General features: G+C 45.9%; 1 protein-coding gene across 4 annotated transcripts in view; it reads right to left on the reverse strand.

Annotated features, from left to right (window-relative positions):
* The window catches only part of TMEM184B (transmembrane protein 184B), a 376,027-nt gene that overhangs the window by 245,553 nt on the left and 103,480 nt on the right, over positions 1 to 26,994 (reverse strand). For all 4 annotated transcript variants that reach the window (XM_086963308.1, XM_086963312.1, XM_086963295.1 and 1 more), the window contains exon 2: positions 16,874 to 17,116. In XM_086963308.1, the coding sequence (XP_086819434.1) occupies positions 16,874 to 17,104 (231 nt within the window). In that variant the 5' untranslated portion in view covers positions 17,105 to 17,116. The remainder of the gene's footprint in view (positions 1 to 16,873; positions 17,117 to 26,994) is intronic.

A 26,994-nucleotide genomic window follows, 5' to 3' on the forward strand; every position in this document is an offset into this window, starting at 1 on the left:
CTAGAAACCACGCACGCATGGGAGGCGTTAGTGCAGTCCTAAGCTGAGCATTGTACAGAGGGAGGACAAGCGGAGAGGGCTGAGCAGGGAGAGTTAATCTCACAAGGCTAATGCGGATCGCTTTAGTTAGCAGCAACATCTTGCACAGAATCTAGCAGTTTGCCTGTAGTAACACACACTCGTGGGGGGAGGGAGGAGGGGGAGGGACGTTAAAGATTGAGACTATTTTGGGAAGAGTTACAGTTCACGGCACAAAGAAAGGTATTATGATTGGACAGATACAGCTTGAGTATTGTCGGACTTACTTAATAAGTCGCCGGAGGACCACTAATAATAGGTCGGGCATAAATATGAGTAAGGTTGAAGTAGGTTGATGATATTTGACAAGTGAATTGTACCCTTCATGTATAAAACAAATAAAATATGTTTAAAAAATAAAATAAAATGATGCTCTGTTCATCTGGATGTCCAGGCAATACTGTTTTTTGAAGGTGTGGACTGATGACCAGGTTGTGTATGTCGCTTGTTGGCACGTTTGCTGGGAACACTAAGATAGCCCCCTTTTTACATTATTGAATGGGCTCTAGGTATTGCTTCCAAATGTGTACCGGCTTCCTTGTAGCAGCACTGTATTGTTAGCTCTATCCACTTTACAATGGTGCCCTTTGTTACTGGTGATCCTTTGCTTGAATATGCAAAGTATAAGAAGAACTGGTTTCCCTTTCTGAACCATTTAGTTCTTTCCAGGTAGTATATTACCACTCTGGGGACATCCACGGCTCTTTCGGACTGAGTTTTTAAGAATTGGAAAAAGACTTCGAAAGGAATAGTTTGTTTTACAAGGAAATGTGATATGACTTTGGGAAGAAAATGCAGGTTTGTCCACATGACAATGCTGTCTTTGTGTAATTGTAGGTAGGGTTTCTGGAAAGTTTGTGCTTGCAGCTTTCTCACCCTATGTAATAATGTGATCGCAATTAGGAAGGCAGTTTTTAAGGTAAGGAACAGCATCTCTGCCTTGTGCAGCGGTTTAAAGGGCAGCTTCATTAGTTGTGTCAGTGCTAGATTATGGTTACACATTTGGTCTAGTCTCTTTGCCCCCTCTAGAAACCTTTTAAATCACCTGTGGAGTGAAGAGGCTTCTTCTTAAGAGTCCTCCTGTGTAGGCTACTCTTGCAGTTAAGTATACTAATCGGTATTTCAGATGTAGGTAAGAATTCGGTATAAAAATATCGAATTCTTAATATTCGTTATTACCGATTCGGTAATAACGAATACCTACCCATTCATTCCTATGGGCTTGGAGGCCCATAGGAATTAAAGTGAAGACATTCGGTATTACCGATTTGGCACCGAGAGGTATTTCAAGGGTGCCAGGGTGTCCAAAGGACACCCTGTTGCACCCCGGAAATGTGCATTTGTGCACATGTGACACACATGCATGCCCTAAGGGCATGGATGTGTGCCACATGGCACATTTCAAAAAGCAAAAAAGTGCTTTTTGAAAAGAAATCGCTACTTACCACCAACTTGAAGTTGGTGGTAAATAGCGATTCGTTAAGGCTGAGGTGCACTGTTTTAAGTGCTAACTACATTGCATTTAAGGAATCGGTATTACCGATTCCTTAAATGCAAGGCCAATAAGGAATCAATATTTACAGATTCCTTATTACCGATTCCTTCCCTACATCCCACATGGCTAAGTACTTGTCGGTAACTTTGAAATTTTATGAATTTTACCGTTACCGACCGGTATTTGCCCATCTACATCTGGTCCGATGTCCTCAGGAGCCAGGACCCCAGACTCAAGGTGTTTACATCTGGATGGTGGACTCTTCCTCCTTGTCATGCCTTGTTGGCAACTTTATTACGTTCCCCTGTGCCATCTCCACCAGGTCCGAGAACCATGTTTGTTTTGCACACTGTGGGGTGATGAGGATCACCGTTTTGTGTGACTGTTTGCATTAGCTTATGACGAGGGGTATGAGGGGCATTGGTGGAAAAACATATGCAAATCTCAATGACCAGTGTATCGATAGGGGAGTCCGCTTCGAGCGGTGGTGCGGGTGCTTGGACGAAAAGTCTTGGCATTTTGGCTTTCTGGAAAAAATTTGGGATCTCTGTTGTACCCCATTGTGCGAAGAGCTCTCAAAACCCTGGACCGTTTAGTTTTCAATTGTATAATAGGATGCTTAGCTGCTTAGTCTGTCTGCCTCTTCGTTTTGCTCTCTTGGCAGGTGCATTGTTTAGGTTATTCTTTTTTGACTGGCCCATGTACATATGTCCAGGGCTACTTTGGACAGCACATGTGACTTTCTTACACCTTTCTTGTTTAGATAGAACAGCGTGTTTGTGTTAATCGTTTGTATTTGTACTGTCTTCTCCTTCACCTGTGTCTGAAATACTTTTTGGACCAGGAAGGCAGTCTTTAGCTCCAGAATGTTTACATGTTAGATTACTTCCTCCACTCTTCGCAATCCTCTGATATACAGCCCTCCTATGTGTGCTACCCAGCCTGTGTGGGATGCGCGTCAGTGGTGATTGTCATATTTGGAGTAGACTGTGTGAAGGGTCTGTCCACCATTATGTTGTTCAGGTCCCACCATTCCATCTCTTCTAGCACTTTCTGCGCTACTACCTGTGGCTTGTGACCACTGATTCTGGATCTACTGTTGCAGGGTTCCAATGTGTAGTCTCACATATGGCATAAAGGGAAAGCAGGAGGCCACCATTACCATCATTTTACCCACTGTCCTTCTTGTCAGACAGCCCCTTGCAGTAGCAGCGAGCTTGCTCTGTGATTGCTTGAACCCTCTCGAGGGTAGGCAACGCTTTCCCTCCATCGTGTGTATCTTTGCTCCCAGAAAAGTCTTTTAATTTTCTAGGTTCGTAGATGATTTTTTTAGGTTGAGTGTGAAACCTAGCCTACGGAAGGTGTCTATGACAATTCGGATGCTCTTTTCACATTGCTGGAAACAGTTTGCTTTTACTAACAAGGGAGTGGGGGATGGGGGGGGGAATATATATAACAAACCGCAGGTATTTATTGTGCTTGCGTCGGACAAATATGTGTAGGTAGGTGTAGGTAGGTGTCCTTCCCTTCAAGTTTATTGTTGGCATATAGCCTTCGCGGGAGTACCTATTGTATGAAGCATGCACATTTTGAATTTGTGTTTTTAGGAATGTATCTAACATACAAAAAAGGAGGTCTGTATTGGTCTGAGCGACTTGTATGGCTTAGGGACGAAGAAGTATGCAAAGTAGATTCCTTGGTTGATTTCTGCTTTAGGCATCCACTACTGCCCCCATTTTTCAAGAGGTCCTGCATCTTCTGTTGTAGGCAGCGTGTCTCATCTTTAGAGTGTGCCTTCTTTTTTGTTTGATCCCTGGAGCAGTCATTATGAGTGCTACGCAATATCTGTGTCGGACGATGTTGAAGATCCACTTATCTGATGGGACCCTTCTCCATCCTGGGGAAAGGCCTTTATACTGCCCCCCACTGGTGTTGTTTGGCGGTCACAGCCTTGCAGGCTTCTGGCTCTCTGAAAGCATCCCATCCATGGTCCAGAATCCTGGGTAACATCAGGAGATATTGGTTCCTGCTGTGTGAGAGCATAAGGATTTTGACAAGGATGCATGACTGAGCCCTCTCCTCTTTAAGTTGTACTCCATTCATGCCTGCTACCCTTTTCACAGTAATTTTTATGTGCAATATCGTCTGGTGGAGATGGTCACGAACAGTAGGATTCAACTCCCTCTTCGGTCAAGTAGGCTTCGATGTCTTGCCACACCTCAATGCTTTCAACGTCAGGAAAAGACCCTCTGGTCATCATCAAACACTTCATCTGCTAAAAATATTTCCTGATGTTATTCCTGTGGCTCTTGTGTTGTTGACAGATCTAGTTTGACATTCTCCGGTTCTTCCTGGCTCGCTTCTCCCAAGGGATTTTAAAATTCCTGAAGGGATAACGCAGTCTTTTTTCTTTCGCCAGATTGCTGCCATTTCGTTTGAGGAGTCTTTCCTTCCTTTCAACCTCAAGCATCTTTTCATCAGTGTCTATTGTTGTCTGCATTCTTTTCTTCGGAGCCAGGGCTTGGAGGTCTAGCGCTTTTTTCACCCTCTTTTGTTCGTTCTTCGGCACTTCTGTGTAGGTGTGTGTATGTGTGGAGGGGGGTATGAGGGTGATGGGGAGGAGAGGGGTGACCTTCACTGGTACCCTTGTGTCGGGACCCGTGGGGTTCTTTATGTTTGGACTTCTCTTCTGTCCGTGAATCTTTCAGCACTGAAGGAGGTCTTTTGGGACTTGGAGTCTGTCGACTTTTGGTCAGGTCCCTCCTTCTTTTTCAAGGTTCTCCCTCATGTTTTTTTGAGTGACCAGGTGTCATCTTGATGACTTCTCATTCAGGGTCTGACCCTTTGGCTTGTGCCGCTTCAGTGCCACTGTTGTCCTCCTCCTCCTCATTAGACAGCCCCAGCTCTTAGGGATGGGCTCTTCTTTAGCTTTTGTATGGTAGCATAGGGTGCCTCTTTTCTTTTGCTCAAGTGCTCAGCACTTTCGGAGGAACTCGGTGCATGCCTTGCAGCCTTCGGTATTAGAATCCCTGGATAAGCAGAGGTTACAGACCTGATGTTGGTCCTTCTAGGCAAAGTTTTAGTTGCACTCGGGACAGAACCTAAAGGGCATGTTCTACATTTTTTTCTGGCGGATCTGTTGTCCTGTCGGTGCATTCGCAGACTGTGTGGTCGCCCTCACATGGTGCATCTACTTTTCGGTGCTGGGACAGTGTTTTTCGATGTTTTTCAGTTTTGTCTTTTTTCTTCCACAGATATCCCACATGGTAAATATTATTGCTCTCCGTCCCACTATCCTTCAAAAATTGGTTCCTTTCGTCAGCATCAGCTGAGTTTTGGCGGATGCTTCCAGCACGCATGTCTGACGTCACAAGAGGACAGACATATCACCAAATGACCACAGACAAGGCCTAGCAACAAACAAAAAATAAAAATAAAAATCAAAGATTGAGAGAAGCAAAATGAGGACTAAAAGAAATCCGAACCCAGCCTCTAGATGGCGAAATAATGCACACTATGTGAATCCAGAAAAGGATTCATGTTGCAAAATACTGCTCAAGTCATTAAGTCGGAAGAGGTGCTGGAAAAGGAGGAAAAGATTAAGAAAGTTTGCGAGTAACAGAAAGTGTGAAAATAATGCACCAAAAGACAAGCATTCTTCTTTCCCATCTGGACAAAATACTAATAAACTCTGTCCAGCAGGACAGATTGAACAGTACTCCCTTAACCACTTCCGAAGTATGGATCACCAATGTCTCTGGTAACAGATGTGTAGAAAGAGAACGGTCTGTAGCACCCAATCTAACGTTCTTTGCTGTGTGACTACCTACTAATGGTGCAGAATGAAGTCTGATCCAAACGGAGCCCACCTAGTCTACTAATGCCTCATTAAATAGCAGTACCCCCTCAACTTTGTTTGCCAATATTTCAGTAAACAATTACGTTTTAGGCTCTACGAGATGACTGGTTATAGGCATTACCTCTGATGTTTCTTTGTTAACAGAATAAATCACTGCAAAAAATTGTACATGTTCTGCTGGAGGGGAGCTTCTGAAATCAACAGATCAAGCTCTGATAACAGGCCATATCCCACAAAGGCAAGAGGTTATCTGCTGTACTTTAACACACATACATGGGACAAACCTTTAGGAGCATCTGAACTGCATCCAAGTCAGAACCAGAGAGATAGTATATTATCCTAATCACTACCTTGCTAGTCACTGGAGAAACTTCTGGAAATTCAGTAACTCTTAAGAGTGGTCCTATATTTAAACAATTTCCATGATTTTCTGTGTGATCAGCATGAGGAATGATGTGAAAATGAAAGTAATGGTGCCAAAAGTGATGCCAGAGTTGGACTTGAATGAAGCGGTACTAGGGACAGCTTTGTCTAAGGAATAGGCTGCATCGGAAAGCCTTTGAGTTTAGATTCAAAGTCCAGATTCAAAGATGCCCTAGTATGTACTGTTGTGCTACATACATTATACATGTATTACGTGAAAGAAAATGCTTAAGAAATGTAGAGCCTTGATAAAAATTGTTCTTAATTACTTTCTTTTTTAGCTCATGAAATACAGTTAAATGAGTTGTTAACCGGACATATATTATGCTTTTAAGTATGTATTTATTATTTTTGCGATACCAGACTACAGCGCCAGCAGCTCTTTGCTTCTTCTCTCGCCGCCTTTTCCTGCCACCTGTCTCCCCCCGCCGCCGCTGCCTTTGCCATCCCGGTGCGGCCGCCGAGAGGGGGAGACTACGCTTCGCAGTGTGCTTTGCGGCAGGAAGCTGCGAGATCCAATTTCCGCGCCTGGAGGAGCATAAAACCCATCTCCAGCCTCAGAGAAGCGGGCTCCCTAATTTGCGATACCGGACTACAGTGCCAGCAGCACCATCAACTTTACTGCCTTACCTGGGGCTGCTCTTTGCTTCTTCTCTCGCCGCCTGTTCCTGCCACCTGTCTCCCCCCCCCGCCGCCTTTGCCATCCCGGCGCGGCCGCCAAGAGGGGGAGACTACGCTTCCCAGTGTGCTTTGCGGCAGGAAGCCGCGAGATCCAATTTCTGCGCCTGGAGGAGCATAAAACCCATCTCCAGCCCCGGGACGCGCGCCGGCGTTGCCGGGCGAAGACTGGGGAAAGGGCGGGCCCTCTGTGGCCCTCAGAGGCACAAGGAGGCTGGGCTGGGCCATACCACTTACACCTATTTCATCTCAAGCCTGACTCTCAAGAAAATAGGTACCGCAACATATTACCCTGCACCATAATACTGCTGTATTGCTAGCTTGTACTCTTACTTATCCAACTGCTATTAGTACGCGTAGCATTCCAACACACAGCTGATTATGTCTTCAAGGGGAGATAAATCACTATTGGGGGGCTACCGGAGGGGTACACTCGATCATTTTATCAAGAAAGCGGCGGCCAGACTCGAACGTGAGATCACTATTACTGAGCGCCGTATCTCCACTGAGATTCAAAACAAACGCTCTTCTTTAGGCCCCCTACAGCTAGCCACTACCCCCGTACGGGACTCAGACACAAAGAGCTCTCTGCCCAGTAATATTTCCACTCCCCCGCAGTTAAAAGATCTTACACAGGTAACCGACTCATACAGCCTAAATAGTAGCAAAGATTCTAGTATAGAGCTTCTCCTAGCTACACTATCTGATGAACCTCCCACCCAAGAACCCTTAAATCCGATAGTTACAACAAAAAAAACCATGCCAAAAGCCCAACTAAAGGTAACTCATTAACAAGACAAGCATTTGCAATGCAATAGGTCTCGCATTAGGAAAGTTTGAGCTATTGGTATTGTAAATGACAATTTTTTTATTTAAGTGTTGTTTTTGAAAATAGCTAAATTAATAGCTTTGTCATTTACAATGCAAATAGTTTTAACTTTCGCAAATGTGACACCTATAGCATTTGTAATGCAACATGTTTTGTATTTACGTGACTTAGATATATTTGATATTACAAATAACAATGGCTTTTAATTTTTTTAAATAATTAATACTTAAATAAAAGTGATTGTGATTTATAATGGCAATAGCTTAAAGTTTTGTAAAAAACTTTTGTTAAGATATGTTCAGTGTTTTTTATTGTGACGAAAATCAAAGAACAGAAGTGAAATATTAACATCTTTTTGTGACATTTGTAATAAAGCTTGAAAAATTGAGAGAACATATTTGAGCCAGTGATGCTGTGGGGGCGCTGAGTGATGCTGTGGTTGTGCAGAGTGGATGCTGTGGTTGCGCTGAGTGGATGCTGTGGTTGCGCTGAGTGGATGCTGTGGTTGCGCTGAGTGATGGCAACAGGGGAAACAGCAGACCTTATAACACGTGGGAACAGAGTCCAACTAGTGTGGAAACGAGCGTGATGCGCATGCGGATGAAAGGCTACATGTATTTTGCAAAACATTACTATTTGATAATATCCAAGTTTTTCATGCCCTTGTTTTTACAATGTTGCTCCTTAACATTTGCACTCATGCACTGCCAGATCAAACACTGCAATTAGTACAAAAGCCCCCAGTTTGCCACAGCGGGATTGGGGGCTCAGGAATCCTACCACCCTCCCGGGTTCGCCCCTGCCACAGACCATGGATTCTGTAGTTTTAGTCTGGCCTGACAGTTGGTAAGTGTCCCACTTACACTATGACTTTGTTTACACCATCGATCACTGGCATAATCATTGGAACTGCTTGCCCATCTGGGATGGCATTTTGCGGACTACATCTACTTGAAAGGCTGGTCGGTGAGGGGAGGGCGGCGGGTGTAAGCATTTTTAATTTGCTACTTTCAGGCCTTCGGTTTCCAAGCAACTGGGCTACTATATTAAGGCAACTTTTTTTTGTTTCTAAAATACACATTCGCAACAGTAGATCGAGTACAACACTAACAGCTTGGCAGGGTCCAGTGAACGCTTGTTTACAGTCTCAAGTATGTGCCAATTACATTTTTAGGGAGGGGGTGGCGGGAAGAGAATCGAATGCCTATCATGGTTTGAGGCTGTCTGAGCCCGGTATAGCATAAGCACCTTGGGGGTAGACTCTTTAGGGCACTACAAGTACCAGAATGCTTTGTGTTACATGAAACCCTAGCCTGCATATCGTCCCCTTTACAGGGTTGGTCGATTGCTAGGCCATTGTAATATTAGACTGGCTCAGCAGACTCCGTATGGAGCAGGGAGGGGTGCGTTAACAAGGACCCACACAACCCACTAAATTAGTTTTTTTAAATCCAACAGCACCCTTGCCAAATACGAGAAGTGGGAATAAAATGAGGCATAACTCACTTATGCACAGATTTAGATCGGTTTTGCAGGTGGAGTTTACGAGTTTTGTTGTTGTGCCCCCGGGTGACATGCAAGGTAGAGAGGCGCGTGGAGCAGCGCAGGCTGCCTGTATACGGACACAGACACGCCCATAAACATCTGTATACAGACAAACGCACACAAACACATCTACATACTTAGACACGCACACAAACACTTCTGTATACGGACACAGACACACGCCCACAAACATCTGTATACAGACAAACGCACACAAACACATCTACATACTGAGACACGCACACAAACACTTCTGTATACAGACACAGACACGCTCACACAGATTATCAGATGCACACATTAACATGTTCAGTCTGACACTAAAGCACATCTGTACCACTTCCAAACCAGCATCCACGCATAATCATATCTACACACCTACAATCTGATAGGCACGTTCCGAAAAACACACCTAGATAAAAAAACACTCCTTGATGCTGAAACCTAGACAAAAGCACATGTGTAATGTCACTGAGAATTACAGTTTCCAAAAGACACACACACACTCATCTGCACACAGATATCTGTTTGGACACAGACACTCCCAACTCCACGCACTAACACACCACACAGTGCTCAGAGGGTACACAGAAACACACAGTGACAGACACGCCCTGGCGCGGACAGGCGTCTGCTGCCTGTCACCTATCTGTTCACACACACATGCTACAGTCATATGTGCTCACGCTCTGACTGCGAGGTGAAAGGTTGCTGTCGGCATCAGTGCCCGAGGGGGCTGCTCCCTGGCACCTACAGCCAGTGAGCCTCGAACTGCATGCACTGCACAGAGGCTCCCGTGAAGGAGACGCGCGCGCACGCAGATGTGGATGTAACGACAGAGCTGCAGAATTACGATGGGGAGGGCTCTATGCTAAGCACAGGGTTGCAGCTTAGGTGTTTTATGGCATGCCCTTATTACATCAGCCACGCCCCTTTGAGAGACTCCGATGTTTTTTCATTTCACGTAAAGCCCTACCTTCACTGGTTACTGACGCCGCATTTCTTCACAGATGAAATGCTGAGTCTCTGGCCTGTAACTAGACAAGGACGGAAGAAGCGCAGCCCAGTGCTAGTCTGCTTCTACTACGGCTGCCCCCCACAGAAATGAAGAGCAGAAGCGAGGCACAGTTTGATTTGCCCGTTCTCCCTCGAACACAGTGAGGCCGGTCTGCGCCCCAGCTCCTCGATTTAAAAAATAAATTAATAAAAAAAACTCACTGAAAGTCTGTGCTTTTGATTCTTCCGACTGTCCGCAAACCAAAAACAAGGAACAGCAAAGTTTAAGACTTATGGGAGCAACAGCATGCTATTAGACAAACACCGGGACCGGATAGCGTGTTCAGAAAGTTCGGGATTTCGGGTTGAAAGAAATGTTCAAACAAATTTAAACAAGTACTCTCGCTGTATTTTATTTATTAACTTAATCCAAATGTTCTTGTAACGTGAGGGAGGGTTGTGACGTACTTTCCAGAAGGCAGTCAGAATTATTGCTCCGAGGCGTGGAACGCAGGCGAGAGAGGCGGGCTCTACTTCGATAGGCAGGAGCCTGCGAAGTTCCGGCAGATTCCCCGCCTCTGTAGCAGGGTAGCGGTGACATAGGTCGTCCGGAGCGCGGCACCTTGGAGGCAGAGGGAGCCCACAAGCAAGCAGGGATTCCGGGAGAAGAAAGCAGGGATTCCAGGAGTGATGCGGTTCTCGGCAGAGAGCAGGAAATGCATAACGGTGCGAGGAAGCAAGAAGAGCCCGGTGAGTGGGGGGGTGGTGCGCGTGTGTGGGTGTAACTGTATGTGTGCGCGTGTGTAGCTGTGCGTGTGTATGTATATGTGTGGCTGTGTGTCTGTTAGCTGTGCGTGTGTATATGTGTGTCTGTGTGTCCCGATGCATTGTGCCTGCGTGGGTGTATGTGTGTGTGCGCATGCGTGAGTGTGGCTGTGTGTGAATGAGAGAGGCTGTGAATCGGAGGCAGGGGATGTGCACAGCGCCGTGCGCGCCCACGAGGACGAATCGGAGACAGCAGAGGCGCGTGGCAGAACGCGGTCTCAGATTCCTGAATAAAACTGAATACAATAGTTGTCGAGCAGACAGCAATCAATGCTTCGCATTGATTGCACGACTAGGCTCGACCTAAAAAAGGGGTGAAAAGGGACATGGGGGTAGACGGGCGAAAGCAGCTAAGACAAATATATATTCCTCCAAACACCACACCCCTGAACCGGAGCTCTCAATAACAGACTTAAATTCAAGTCAGCCTCCCTCATTACAACAGATCACTGGAAGTATAGAAGCCCTGGTAAAATCCTTAATTCTACCAATTGTTGAAAGAATGAGAAGGTTGGCTGTGAAACTGGATTCTATTGAGGCAGCCGTTAATCTAAACTCAGGTCTATTAAGGGATGCATCTAAAAATGCCGCCACTAAAGCTAGTAATACTGATCAAGGGAGTGTGAAAAAGAGCATAACTAAGGGAAAAACGAATTCAGACCACATACAATCAGTAGTGGAGATTACTCAGCCTCCAACTCCTACCATAACAGCGACAAGAACAGTGGGTGCTGAGAGAAAGGAAACCAGGACCGTGGTATCAAAGTTAGATACAAACAGAACAAACCTACCAAGTACAGGGGGAGGAGCGGGAGCCGAAAATGGAATACTCACAACACACAATAATAATATAAGACCCCACCCTGACGGTGATAAAAGCACCCGCCCAAATATTCAAATTGACCTCCCCCCAGACTCAGCCCCTTATGTTGCCATCTTGACTGGGGTCCCTGAATTAACAATAGGTCAATTTGAAGGGTATAGGGGACTCAAAAATAAGGTCATTCACTGGCTTAGAATCAATAGACCGCTCCCCCCAAACATAAATGGAGACATACTATTCGTGAGAAGAGTGAAATGGGTGGGACAGAGGCCTAAGGATACTAAAGGTGATGCCGTAATAATCAACTTTAAAGATCCTAGAGTCACTAACTTTTTAAATGATTGGTATCAGGAGAGCGGAACCCTTGGGATACAGATCCGTAACCTAAGCTATTTTTACCCCAGGTCCCTACTACTTCCCCAACGTGTAGCAAATCACCCCTTTCAGAGAACTCAAGAGCCCATTAACTTCCAAATCCCAGTGGTAAACAGATTCCATGCCTTTACAGATCTAGATTCAGTGGACTGACTTTCCAAGGACATTTGCCGGGAGTTACCCTCACAAAATCGTAGGGATGGGTCACCTGCTCAATTGCAGTTTAACTGTCCAACTGCAATCGACTCCATGGTGGCCACCCCCCCTGTTCTACAAACAGAGTGTGTCGAACCTTCTTTGGTATCAAACAAATCAAACAAATTAAACAATTCGCTCCAAACCGTAACCCCCGGAAGTGTCAACCTGGAATGTGGCGGGTCTCTTCAAAAATGAATAATGCAACTTGGCAATCATTGACCCTGACCCACGCAATTTTATGTCTTCAGGAAACATGGGCCACTGAAGAACTGCACATCTTGGGTTATAAAACTTTTTTTACTCCGGCATCACCCCGTATAAGAGGCAGACCCAAGGGCGGCCTTTGTACGTACCTGTCAATTACCACTGATCTCCCCATCGTTAAAGGCCTCTTTGACAATAATTACTACCAAATTCTTATTTTATTGTGGGGTCATCTAAAAAACGTTGTCCTATTAAATCTTTACAACAATATCCCCGTGTTGCAAAGAGAGAAAGTTATTATTAATCTCCTAAAAACCCTGTTCAAGATCGAAGAAACCCTGCCAGGGGATATGGCCCTGATGTGGGTAGGGGACTTTAATTGTTCTCTCTGCCTGCGGAGTGCACAGGGAGTGTGTGGTATGGAGGAACACAATCATGAGCCTATGACTCATTTCTCCCACACTAAGTTAGGGGATTTGCTTAACAATATACCGGCTGAGTTTTCTCTTTCCTTTATAAATGAGCTGTGTAACCCCCCACCCCCCCAAATTATTTAGACCTACTTTTAATGGGAGGGGGGCAAACACAGTCATTGACTTTATTCTATTCCCGACACGTTATGTGAATATGGTGACAAAATGGGAAACTATCGTTACTGGATTGAGTGATCACTTTCCTATCTCTGTAACACTCAACCTTAAAAATGGTGACACATGCCGCAAAAATATAGTCAAATATGACCCAAATCCCATTATTTCTGCAAAAAATTGTTTTTGCATTAAATGGGAAAAGGTGATACCTGCAAAATTCCTTCACAAACTGGTTACCAATGTACACACTGAAATTAATAGCTGTCTGTCCCCTGATGAGGACCCCATGTCATTCTTGGCTCATTCAGTAAAATCTGTGCATCAATACAACAACTCTTGACTAGAACTATCCGTAATACTCCTAAGGGGTCTCAGGGATGGTTCGACGGCACCTGCACAAAGGCACTTGCTGTCCTCAAAAAAGCCTTGCATGCCTTCCCACAATCTAGATCTAATATTCAGCTAGCGAGGCGTACATATCGTACAGCTCTCTCAAATAGGAAGAAAGAGCTAAAACTACAGGCGTGGTCAGCTTTGCATGCAGCCTCAGAGTTAAAGGACAATACGTCCTTCTGGAAGGCCGTCAATGCTCCTTTTCTCCAAGCATCCCAGGGCCCTCGGATAGACAATGCTATCACAGTACAGGACTGGGTGAATCACTTTCAGGGTCTCTACAGTGAAATAGCTCCCTCACGAACATCTCTAACTAGCACCGAAATAACGACCACAGAGGAACCATGTACTCTTTTCCACTGGGCATCCAGTTTCAACTAGAAGAAGTTATTAAGGCTCTAGCAGAAAGCCCTGTGGGTAAAGCCCCAGGGCCGGACTGTGTCCCTATTGATATCTTTAAAAGCTTACCTGACCTCTGGGCACCCCTACTCACTGAAGTATTGAATTCTTCAAATAAAATCGGCTTTATTGCCACCTGGTCAGAGGCAGTGGTTGTCCAGATCTATAAAAAGGGAGACAGGAATGATTCTGTCTGCTATCAGCCAATCTCTTTGCTTGACGGCCCCATGAAGATGGCATGCAGGATTATTCCAGGATCGGTTGGATGAACAGGAGACACTCTCCAACCTCCAATACGGGTTCAGGACCGGTAGAGGCACAGTCGAGCAGGGCCTTAACCTAGCCTTGATAACTTCGAAATACATACATGCCAAAAAAAGAAATCTGTACATAACATTCATTGACCTCAGTTCGGCATTTGACTGTGTTGACCACAATGTAGTTTGGCAAACCCTAAAGCATATAGGCCTTGACAACCAGATCCTTGTTTTTGTTAAGGAATTGTATAATGGGGCGGGTGCGCGTGTGAGATACGGAAGGATGGGGGAATGTTCAGAAGTGTTCCGTATCCATAGAGGAGTAAAGCAGGGGTGCATACTTGCACCCCTGCTCTTTACTCTATATATAAACACGGTTGGACTCACCCTCACTGAACATGATCATGATTACCCCACAATAAAAGGGAAGCCTATCCCCATACTCCTTTATGCCGACGATGCGACAATTCTTTCACAGACAAAAGTGGGCTTACAAAAAGCGGTTCAACAATTTTCGGAATTTATGCTATCAAGGGGTCTCCGCGTAAATGTTTCAGACTTTCACCATGTCCTGCGGCTCAAAGAAACGCAGAACACCTTGTTTGATTACGCTGGATGACAGGCGGCTGGAGCTTGCAGACACCTTTTGCTATCTGGGGGTTCATTTTGAGAGAACGAGCTCATGGAAACCAGCGGTAAACGCCAGGGCTCTGGCATTTACCAGAGCCACAGGCGCTCTGACAAACTTTGCCAAAAAAGTGGGGGGGTAGACCAATAAGGGAGCTGACGCAGATCTTTAAGGCTAAATGTGTCTCGACCGGAACCTATGGTGCGGGTATCTGGGGGATTGAACCAGTGGAACCAATACAACGAACTGAGAACCGGTTTTTACGGTTTTTATTGGCCTTCCCAAAGTCCACTTCAACATATGTGATGCACTCGGAAGTGGCCCTCCAGTATGTTTCGGACATTATTAAATCTGCCCCGGTTCTACTGTGGCATAATGTTTGGACTAACCCTTGCACGACTCTCAACAGAGAGATAATAGAAGACTGTCTGGCATGTGATGGAGCCCCTAATATTAAATGGTTTTCTTATGTCAAAAATCTGTTGTATGAAATTGGATACCCAGAATTTTTCTTTAAGCCAGATAGCATCGAAACCATTTCAAGAACTGACCTAAAAAAGTTCCTTCGAGAACACTTTGGAAATAAAAGATGGCGGGATGAAAGGCTTAAGAAAACTGTTATGGATCACGATTTGATAACAGCTCACCAGGGTATCCAGTTCTATCTTGTGATTGAGCAACCTTTATATCACCGCATGCTTTTGACCTATTTTCGTCTGGAAACGTTTTTTAGACTTGTAACTTTACCACAGTGCAATGACTGGTCAAGGGAAAAAAGAACTTGTCCCTGCGACAATGTGTCCATACAATCAAATATACATTGCATTCTTTTTTGCTCTTTTTATACCCAACCAAGGAGGAAATTGCTGAAACCTCTCCTTGTCTCTTGGGGTCTAAGGTCATGTAGAGGGGCATATGACAAATTAAGAATGTTAGATGATGACTGTACCATTTTTACTGTATTCTCTTTCCTGAGAGCAATTGTGAGGTACAGAAAAACAATCCAAATTGAAACTTGATGAATTATATGCAAACACTAAATGATTTTTAATAGTACCAATATTCTTTTTAAACTTTTTTATAACAGTTTTATCTCACCCTCTTTTAACTGTGTATGTAAAATGATCTGAATTCATATTGATCTTAACTGCTGTTTCTTAAATATGATTGAATTTGTACGCTTTTATGAATTTGTTTAAACAATTCGAATAAAGCCTTTGAATCTGAAAGTGAACTGATTTCTTGATTACTGTTCTTTTATGGTTTATCAAGCTTATAAACCCAATAAAGATCAAACTGAATTGAATACTCACGTCAGTTCTGTATGCACCATAAGCAGCATTTACCCAAACGAGTAAATACTCAAATCTCACTTGCACAGCTGTCGTAATAATGAGCTGAATGTGATTCACAGGACCGGAGCATTACGACTAGCTTCCTAAATATGTAATTTTCTTATTGGTTAATTTCTTACGGTTGGTCTATGTTTCCTTTGCAGAGGACCAGCACACCCATCTCTGACCTCTGGTCCCTGGCTGGCTATAACATGATCTTTCCTACTGTTTGATCTTCTGTCATTCCTGTACAGAGGATTAATCCTCCCTTTTGGTGACTTATTTTCTGCTGAAAGCTTCGCAAGAAACTGTACCCATTCACTTTCCAGTTTGTAAAGCAAAGACTCCATGATCATCTACCCCTCACTCTGCTTCAATCAACTCTAGGCATTAATATAGTAACACGATCGTAGGGACAAGGAGGATGTATTACACTTGTCATCGAGCATTACATCACAACATTTCATAAAAAGGCCAAAGTCATAAATCACACCCTTTCAAACTAATACAAGCATAAATCACACTACTTTAGACACCACTACACGTTTAGGTGCAGTGACGAATGTGAGGATAGAAGCACAACTTCGGTCGATCAATCATGTCCCCAAAATGTTTACCACACTGTCACTAAATACTTGAACAAACAAGTACTGAACGTTATGCAAGCAAATGCACTTCACCCCAGGTATGAAGAGTTATATGAATATACTATAAGACAATATTCAGCTCATATGAATTACATTTACCCTTCCTAAAATGAGTAAAGAGGGTGTGATGGAGGTGAACTCTGCCACCATTTTCACACAGTTCAGTGAGAATCTGTGACAAAGTCAGAACATCCAACTCTTGCTAAAGACCAATTGAATGAAATGGGGGGAGACAAACAGCAGACTAAGCATAGGTAAACCAGTCCTGAAACATACTATTCAAGATGTACAACATACCTGGTGGCAAGTGATAAGCAGCGCTGTCCATACGAAGAATCCGGAAACAGCCTGTGTGGTGGTGCTCATCAGGAACATAGGCTGCTCCAAAGCCAGTGGTCCAAGGGGCACAGGGACAAAATCGGGGCCAGCAGCAGTTGGTGCCCCTTCGTCAGGAGCCATAATCCCAGTGGACATTGCGGCCCCGTTGCTGGAGTCCCCCAGGGTGGCAATAGCAAGGAGGTCAGGCATCGGCCCAATGATCTAAGAAGAGAAGACAGAGTGGTGATATATGCTAAACACAATGCTGGACATCATCAATAGGTGTCCACTATGCCATTAAGAGGGAATTATCTTTCTCTACTTTAAGGTCTACCTGCTGATAACATACCATCCATCCATTCTTGGACATACCTAAGGCTCGGAAGTGCAACATCAGTTGACAAAAGATTGATATACTGCTTTCCCAAAGTCAACTCACTTAAATTCTGTAACTATAAAGCTCTTTGGAGTTCCCTTTTGCACTGTATCAATTGACCAGTATGTACGCCAGCAGCCTCAAAGACACAGCTCTCTAACAACAGCCCTGCATTGCAAACAAAGCAAATCTAAAAACAAAACAAAATCTCATCTCTCACAAAAACAGAAAATGCACAAAATGAAAACACAGGGAATGGGGAAGAGAGAAAGAGACCTGCGCCATCTCCAAGCAGCGCACCGCACCGCAGATCCCTCGATGGATTATCCGCTCTTCAATAATGAGCAACAGTGCACACAGGAGAACCACTGGGCACTGACGTGGCATTGCTACCCATGAGACCTAAAGAGTCATCTTGCATCACTCCCCGGAGCACAACGTATCACAATGTAGATGTACTTATGTGTTTTGTTAAGCATGTCTATCATACACGAAATACACACAAAGATTAAGCACTTATAAAGTTATACCGCCCATAAGGGAGCATCACTGGGTGGTAACAGACCGTCATGAATATTAGTACAAAGACTTACAATCAAAAGAGGCTAACTAATCATTTCTAGTTAACACCCGATAGCTTTTGTCGGAGAGGGGTCACTACTTCACAAAAGAAATAGGGATTGTAGATTTTACATTAAAAAGGGCTCAGGATGGGAGTAACAAAGGTCTATGATGGGTGTGTTCAAAAGATGTAACTAAGACAAGAAATACACCCTAACAGAAAGATGACATGGGGGTTTAGAGATAGTGGTCAATAAAGGTTGGGGATCAGACTGGAGGTTGATGGTTTAGCATGATGGTCAGTGTCAGAGAGGCACACTGTGCCTTACGTGAATTTTACATTCAACATCTGCCACTTGTGGAAAGACCCACATTGAACAGCAAGGTGGACTACTCAGTGCCTGGAATGGCAGGGAAGCTTTGCTGGGTATGGAATGTTGTAAAGGGGGGGTGGGGGGGGGGAGTGCCGTTTCTAAGGGGTTGAAATGAGTAAAAGGTTCCGACAAGGAAGAAGGTGGATGCTTATATGGGACTAGATCTTTTATAACTGTGTTGCATTAGCAAAAGGTCAAACTGGAAGTATTTGGATGTCGCTTGGCTATGATAGCCAAGCGACATTTCAACTGTGGAAGTAAACCCCGACACCAGTCCACCTAAAGGAAGTTTCAGAGGACTGTAACAGACATCTTTAAAGGAGTATGCAACAAATCAAGGCAAGAAGTAGCATAGAAAAATATCCCTGACAGACTATGTTCCAAATGAAGATGTCGATCACAGAATGGGAGTGAGCTCTGAACCTGGGGTTAGAGAAGAGAAGAGGGTTTTGAAGACCTTGAATGCGGTGGTGTTTTTTTTTCTTTTTGCAGCATATGGGTGAAGGACAAATTTGAGGATGAATTAGGTAACAAAACAGACAATTATAATGTTGGATACTTTGCTTGTGGTAGACTAATGAAGCAATCAGTGACCAGTTCAAAAATGGCCAAATGGAGACATGCTAAGATCAGAGTGAGACACCCTATTCAAAACGACCAGGAAGTTGTTGATGAATTATTTTCTTAGGTTAGTACTAAACAGTAAGCATGTGCGTAGTAATTCAGTCCAGAAGAAACTGTGCTGGCCATAATATAGCAATACATTTTTAATTTTTTTTTATAGAATAAGTGCTGCACATATTTCCGTATTTAACAGAAAGGCTGCTTAGGGTACTTAGAACATGTTCAGGAACAGGTGGTATTTTTAATGCACATCACCGGAAAACGTAATGACTAAACAGATAACGACAGAAAATAGAAAGTTAACAAAAAGCACAAGCAAACTTAAGTATTGGCCAACAATGTCTGGTGAAGGAGTAGTTTCTGTCCTGTAACTCCAGTTCTGTAGTAGGGGTATCTCTGTTATAGTCATAATCTAGTGAATAGTCCCGCCCATGTGCGCGGACCCCGGAGCAATCAAAAATAATCTCTTAAGCTGTCAAAACATGCAGACCTGCATAGACACTTAAGAGAGAATTTAAAGACAGATAATGCAGCCTATATCCACAGGCTAGACTGTCCAATACTTCAACTGGAAATTCCACCAAAACCCACAACAGCACAGCCTGTCCAGGGTTTTCCACAGAGAAAAACCTTGCTTTGAACAGCAAAACCCTCTGGAATAATAGAGAGGAAGGAGTGGACAGACAAGCCCCATAGGCTGCCATTATGTGGCTCAAAACAGGATACTGTGCCTTTAAGAGAACTTCCCAGAAGCCTCACAGTATCCCAGAATGCAGTGCAGGTCCCTTTCACCTTCAGTTCTTTTTGAAGGCGTAACACGCCAGACCTGTAGCATTCCTTACATGAATATCTCTCTCCACCGGGGAGGAGGGCGGACGCTTATGACTATAACAGAGATACCCCTACTACAGAACTGGAGTTACAGGACAGAAACTACTCCTTCTGTAGTAGGGGATCTCTGTGTATAGTCATAATCTAGTGAATAGAATGGCAAGCCCATCCCCACACCAAAGCGGCGGTGGAGAAACGAGAAATAACACGACTATTGTGCGAACAAATTTCGCAGCGAAGCCTGCCCAACCTGAGCATCTGCCCTGGTATCAGTGTCCAGACAGTAATGCTAAGCCAAGGTATGGACCGTCTTCCAAGTGGCGGCCATGCAGATTTCTGCAATCGGAACATTAAGCAGCAAAGCAGTCGCGGCAGCTTTGCCCCTGGTGGAATGAGCCTTAGGTTTACCTCCTAAGGTCGTATTAGTCTGTTGGTAACACAATAGTGTACAGGACACAATCCACCTAGAGATGGACTGTTTTGAGGTAGCAAAACCGGTCCAGACTGATTCATAATTGTCAAACAATTGATCTGAACCACGAATATCTCTGGTTTTAGCCAGATAAAATTCCAACACCCTCCTAACATCCAGGGAAGGTAGGGACCTTCCCACTGGAGATGCCGGATTCTGAACAAACGTAGGCAAAGTTATTGTCTGATTGACATGAAAACCAGAAAGAACCTTAGGAAGACATTTAGGGTGAGTATGCGTAACAACCTCAGCAGCATGAAATACAGTATAAGGTCCTTGGCAACACAAGGCCTGAATACCACTCCCCCTGCGGGCCGATGTGATGGCCACGAGGAACGCCGCCTTCCAGGACAGACGCTGCAACGAAGCCCTATGAATAGGTTCAAAAGGCTCCCATATCAATCTGGACAGCACCACATTCAAGTCCCATGAAGGCGAAGGAAGCCAGACAGGAGGGAATGCTTTCTTCCAGCCTTCCAAAAAAAAATCTTTGATCACAGGGATCTGGAAGAAGGAAGTCTGAAGGGCATTTCCTGTAGGCAGTCAACGCAGCAATATGAACCGTAATGGAGTAGACATTAAGGCCCGACTGTGCCAGGCGTAGAAGATACAGAAGGAAGACATCTTCCTTACACGTCGACAGGGCATGGTCCTTGGACTTGCACCAGATGCAAAAACTTCTTCCACTATTAAGCAGAAGAAGTCCTAGTGGAAGGATGCTTAGCCTCCTTCAGTATGTCCATACAAACTTCTGGCAGATTCAAATGGCCATATCACACTATCTCAGGAGCCATGCAGCCAAACTCAAAGACGAGAGGTTGGGGTGCAACGTCTGCCCCCTGAACTTTGCGAGAAGGTCCGGCCTGCAAGGCCTCCGTATGAGAGGACGGAGAGACCGGTGAAGCAGGTCCGTGAACCACCACTGTCTGGGCCATTCCGGGGCAATCAGGATCATCCGCACCCTGGACTGGGACAGCTTGATGAACACCGCCGGAATCAAGGGAAAGGGTGGAAAAGCATACAGAAAGCTGTTCGACCAGTTAATCCAGAACGCATACCCCAGCTTCCCCACAGGCAGTACCTGGAGGCGAAGTCTCGGCATTCGCCGAAGACTTTTCCTAGTACTTCGTCGTTTATGACCCACTCATGGCTTTCCTGAATCAGTCTGCTCAGCACGTCTGCCCGAGCATTCTGCACAGCTGGCAGATGGGTAGCCGTTAGAGTCAGTCGCCAGATCGCCCGCGCCTCCTGCGACAGAGTGTGCGATCTCGAACCCCCCTGCTTGTTGAGATAATACATTGTGGTCAAATTGTCCGTCTGTACAAGCAGAGAGTTGGTCTGGAAGGACGGAAGAAACGCCTTCAATGCCAAGGGAACAGCTCTGAGTTCCCAGAAAATGATGTGATACGTGAACTCCATCGGGGACCACGTTCCTTGTATCTGCAAGTCTCCGGAAAGCGCCCCCCCAGCCGTGGGGAGACGCATCCGTCACGACAGTCTGTGTGGAAATGTCCTTGTGAAAGGGAACCCCTCTTAGGAGATTCTCCGCTGAACACTACCACTTCAGAGACTGAAGAGCACGCAGAGACAGTCGTATCTTGTCGCCCAAGGATCCTTTCCTCTAATCCCACTGATCCTACAAGCACTCCTGCAAAGGTCTCATGAGCAGCCGTGCGTGTGGCGTGAGGAACCTACAAGAGGCCACCGACCCCAGTAGAGAAGACACCGTCTCCACTACCGTAGATGGGGCGGTCACAAGAGCCTGAGCCTTCCCAAGGGGAGATAATCGACTCTCCACCGAAGGAGACACGCTTGCTGACAGCGTATTGACGGAGGCTCCCAAGTACTGTATGCACTGGACCGGAATGGGGACAGACTCGGACATGTTGATGTGCAACCCCAGCTCGTTCCAGAGAACGCACGTCCTCCTGAAGTGCGCCTGAGCTTCCGAGAAGGAGGAGGCCCTGATCAACCAATCGTCCAGGCACGGTTAGAGAAGCCACCTCGTTTTTCCACAGGCGTGCAGCTACCACTGCCATGCACTTCGAGAATAGTCTGGGCGCAGACTTCAGCCCGACTGGCAGTACTGTGTACTGATAATGATGGGCGTAGACCTGGAATCGCAGAAACTTCCTGTGTGCAATGAGCACATGGGAGTATGCATCCCGTAGATCTATGGCACCAAGCCAATCTCCCTGTTGCAGCAGAGCATAAACCTGATGCAACGACAGCATGTGAAACTCCTCTACTGCGAATCCACTTGTTTGCTTGTCGCAAATCCAGAATGGGCCGGAACTCGTTCCTGTCCTTCTCATGAACCAGAAGAACCGGGAGTACAGACCTCTCCTCTTTTGAGACAGAGGTACGTCCTCTATCGCCCTCGTCCTAGACAGGATAACGGCCTCTGCTTAGAGCTCGCACCGACCGGAGGAAGTGCTGGAAGAGGGCCGATGAACCGAAGACTGACTTAGACCCAGTCGGCCTTTGATCGCCGAGGAGCCACAAGCTCTCCCGCGTATGCGCACAATATACTTGTAAAGCATTAAATGGCGGCCCGGGACCACCGGCAAATCCTGGGAGGAAAAACGCCGCTAGAAAGGGCAGAAGGCCTCAGGCCTTTCTCCATGCCCCAAACCTACAGCCGTCCAAAAGTCTCCGATTCAGACTTCATGCGGGCCACTCACTACTCTCATGGCAACCCAAGGGTTGCCCAAAGAACGGGAGAGTAGAAGCACACTGCTGAGCCGCAGGCTGCAGAGACGTCAGGCAAATAAAAGTATGGCAATGTAGGACAAACCCACAATACCTGGGGGTTGGCAGGAGAGAAAAACTTCGCTCCGACACCGATGCCTAGATCCGAAACTATCAGGCCCATTAGACCACCTCTTGTAAGGCTTCCCTCCTGTCTCTCGGCAGAGGAACCACAAGTCAGTGAAGAAACCCCCCCCACAGAGGGATTTCACAACAACGGTCCAACAACCGCGGGCCACAGCGCGAGGCCTACATGCCGCCACCCCTGCGACCAAGTCAGGAGCACGGCCGGAGCCAGAACCTCCTGCCAGGCGGTAGTGGACGAAAGGTAAGTCCCGCCAACCAGTAAAGAGTCGGAGAGGGACTCCCCGTACTCATGGCAGACGCATCCCTGGCATCAAGGCACGGAGGTTCGCAGACTGAGGGGCAAAAGGCCCCTGGGGTGGTGGACGGAAGAGGGAACCGAGGGGATTCTGAAACATCCCCGGTGGTCTCACCAGTAGTGGTTGAGCAGGAGGCGACCTAGCAGACGTGCAGGCATGCAAGCACTCAAAACTAAGCAAAAGGACAAACGTCCCTCGTGTACACGTGGTGAGTAACCACAAACTCCCCATCAGAAGGGTTCCTCGACGCTGATCAACTGCTCTGCGTCGTGAGTGGAAGGTGCCGGGAACACAAAGTCCCCTCTACGACGGGAGGCTCACCAAGGAGCGAGGCCTGGAACCAGACCCAGGCGTCAAGAGCCGGCAGTACTCTGCGGCTGTAACCCATGACGCCGACCTCACTACGACGTCACCATCACTAAGACAGTGACTGTCTCTATGACAGCCAACACTCAGACGTAACCAAGGAGACGCCGAGCCATCCCTAACGGTGACGTCCTGACCCAACGGAAGAGGGCAGAGCCCAAGTGACCAATGCCCCAAAAGGAGCATCACTGCTCCATGACGTTGAGCCTCACCGCTCCATGACGTCTAGCCTCACTGTCCCATGACGTCGAGCATCCCTGCCCCATGACGTCGAGCATCACCGCTCCATGACGTCGAGCATCACCGCTCCATGACGTCGAGCATCACCGCTCCATGGCGTCGAGCAACACCGCTCCATGACGTCGAGGCACCCCATGACATAGAGACACTCCATGACGTCGACGTCGAGACACTCCATGACGTCGACGTCAAAACACTCCATGACGTCGACGTCGAGACACTCCATGACGTCGACGTCAAAACACTCCATGACGTCGACGTCGAGACACTCCATGACGTCGAGACACTCCATGACGTCGACGTCGAGACACTCCATGCTCGAGGCCCTTCATGACGTCGAGGCACTTCATGACGTCGACGTCGAGGTACTCCATGACGTCGACGTCAAGGTAATCCATGATTTCGACGTCGAGGTACTCCATGACGTCGACGTCGAGGTACTCCATGACGTCGACGTCGAGGTACTCCATGACGTCGACGTCGAGGTACACCATGACGTCGACGTCGAGGCACTCCATGACGTCGACGTCGAGGCACTCCATGACGTCGACGTCGAGGCACTGCATGACGTCGACGTCGAGGCACTCCATGACGTCGACGTCGAGGCACTGCATGACGTCGACGTCGAGGCACTCCATGACGTCGACGTCGAGGCACTCCATGACGTCGACGTCGAGGCACTCCGTGACGTCGACGCACTCCATGACGTCGACGTCGAGGCACTCCATGACGTCCAGGCACTCCACGTGCCGACTCGAACCGCGTCATAGCTCAGACGTGCCCTCACTGGGGATAACCCCAGAGATTACAGCATGGGACTCGGTAGAGGACCTACCCTCACCTCACCCAGAGGCTGAAGATGCCTTCAAACTCCTCTGTTTGAAACCTGGAAGCCGAAGCCCCCTAGAAAGGAAGGTACAGAGAAGACAGGTGTCCAAAGACACAGGCAAGCACAGAGTACAAACCCTGTGAGCTTCAGCTTTGGCCTTCAGTTCAGCTGCAGACAAGCACATGTCAGACTAGAAATAGTCTAAAGACAAAAAGACTGCAGAAATTCTGCCAAAAAACCACAGCAGAATGCAGATAAAGGCCAAAGACGTCGAGTGAAGCTACAAAAATCCAAAAATATCACAAAAATAGTATAGAAAAAGCTCAGAAAAGAAGAGCTAATGCTCCAGGGTCCTGCTAGCAGGAGCCGGAAAAAAGAACTGAAGGTGAAAGGGACCTGCACTGCATTCTGGGATACTGTGAGGCTTCTGGGAAGTTCTCTTAAAGGCACAGTATCCTGTTTTGAGCCACATAATGGCAGCCTATGGGGCTTGTCTGTCCACTCCTTCCTCTCTATTATTCCAGAGGGTTTTGCTGTTCAAAGCAAGGTTTTTCTCTGTGGAAAACCCTGGACAGGCTGTGCTGTTGTGGGTTTTGGTGGAATTTCCAGTTGAAGTATTGGACAGTCTAGCCTGTGGATATAGGCTGCATTATCTGTCTTTAAATTCTCTCTTAAGTGTCTATGCAGGTCTGCATGTTTTGACAGCTTAAGAGATTATTTTTGATTGCTCCGGGGTCCGCGCACATGGGCGGGACTATTCACTAGATTATGACTATACACAGAGATCCCCTACTACAGAAACACATTTTATAAGATGGACTCAGTTGTGCTTGATTACGTGTGTACAATCTGAGGCAAGAGAGTCAGTCAATGGCTGAAGTGGTTCGGCCCACTACCCCGTGCTAAATGCTGCCCTGGGCAGCAACAGAATGTGAATGACAGCTGATCGGAAAAATAGACGAAGAGGGCTAACCGAAAACGCGTCTATGTATATATGCATGTACATTCTTATATATTTTTTAATTACATGAGGCTAACCAGAATTCCAAGGTGGTCTCTAAGCCAGACCTAATCAGTCTTGAATATTTATCCAGTCTAGAGCAAGAGCATCTTAATTTCCGAGTACTGCCATGTAACACCCAAAATAAAGCTCTCTGGTCTGTTCAGAAAAAACAAAGCCAACTATACAGCACCCACTTCAAAAGAGAACCTCTGTGCAGGGAGAAAGAGAGCCATAGAAAACCACTTTATCTAGTATGTATGCATTGAAAGTGGTGATTCAAGGTCATGTCCAATCATATTGCTACTATACATGCAGAGGAGGTAGCCAGGTTAAAGGCAGACCCACCCATTTATCAGAGGGAGTTATACATCCATACAGCATTTCTTTAAACAAAAAAAGCAGAGCGTACATTTATACAGAAGAGATCCTATTTAGATAAGTGTCCACAACAGGAATACAGCCAACATAATAGCATACGTCAATCAGAAGTATAGAAGCTTTGCTAAAATAACGATTGTTATCCCCCATTAAATATAGGAACTCTACTGAAAGGAGTTACTACTCGGTCTCAATGAAAATTTCATAACATCCTGAAAAATGCATTTTCTGTCCTATATAAAGCCTGGAGGTCTCACTGAAAAGTGCTGGCATCATACTATGAAACAGCAGTGGTGCTAAGAACTACTGTCTCTTCACATTTTAAAGGTGAGTCACTGCTAAGAAATGTTAGCACTGCCCCATTAAAATTGCAGCAAATCTTCAGAGAAGCCCTGGATAGGGAAAAAGGAAAAGTTGTCAACAATGTGGCTAGGGTCCTATCTGACAGGGAGAGATGCAAGTCAATTAAAAGAACTGGAATTCTTTTGCAAAGGGGATAGTTAACTACACCCTGCTGTAATTCGAACTTGTAACTTGCTGGTCACACACAAATTTCAGACGAGAAACATTACGGAGGTATTTCTCAATAAGATGACGCAAAAGGTAACAAGCATTGGCAACACTACCAGTTCTGATCTTGGCAAGCCTGCAAAGTTATTTTTTGCAAACATGGTGAAATCTATTCCTTGAGATTCTGGGACATGGGAATTCTATTGCTATGCGCAGGTGTGGTCTTGCTTACACTTGGTCTCCTCATGTTTCATGATGACAAGGTCATGCATATTAGGTTATAATTAAAAGAATGCAGTCATTTGCTGGATGTAATAAGTATTCATGCTTCGTGTGTGCTGAGCAACAATTAATAAACAATTTTTAAAACATTTTGGGGAAAACCTACAAATGAAAAAAGCT

This window comes from Lissotriton vulgaris, chromosome 1_1 (genome assembly GCF_964263255.1).
Source record: "Lissotriton vulgaris chromosome 1_1, aLisVul1.2, whole genome shotgun sequence".
Classification (NCBI taxonomy): domain Eukaryota; kingdom Metazoa; phylum Chordata; class Amphibia; order Caudata; family Salamandridae; genus Lissotriton; species Lissotriton vulgaris.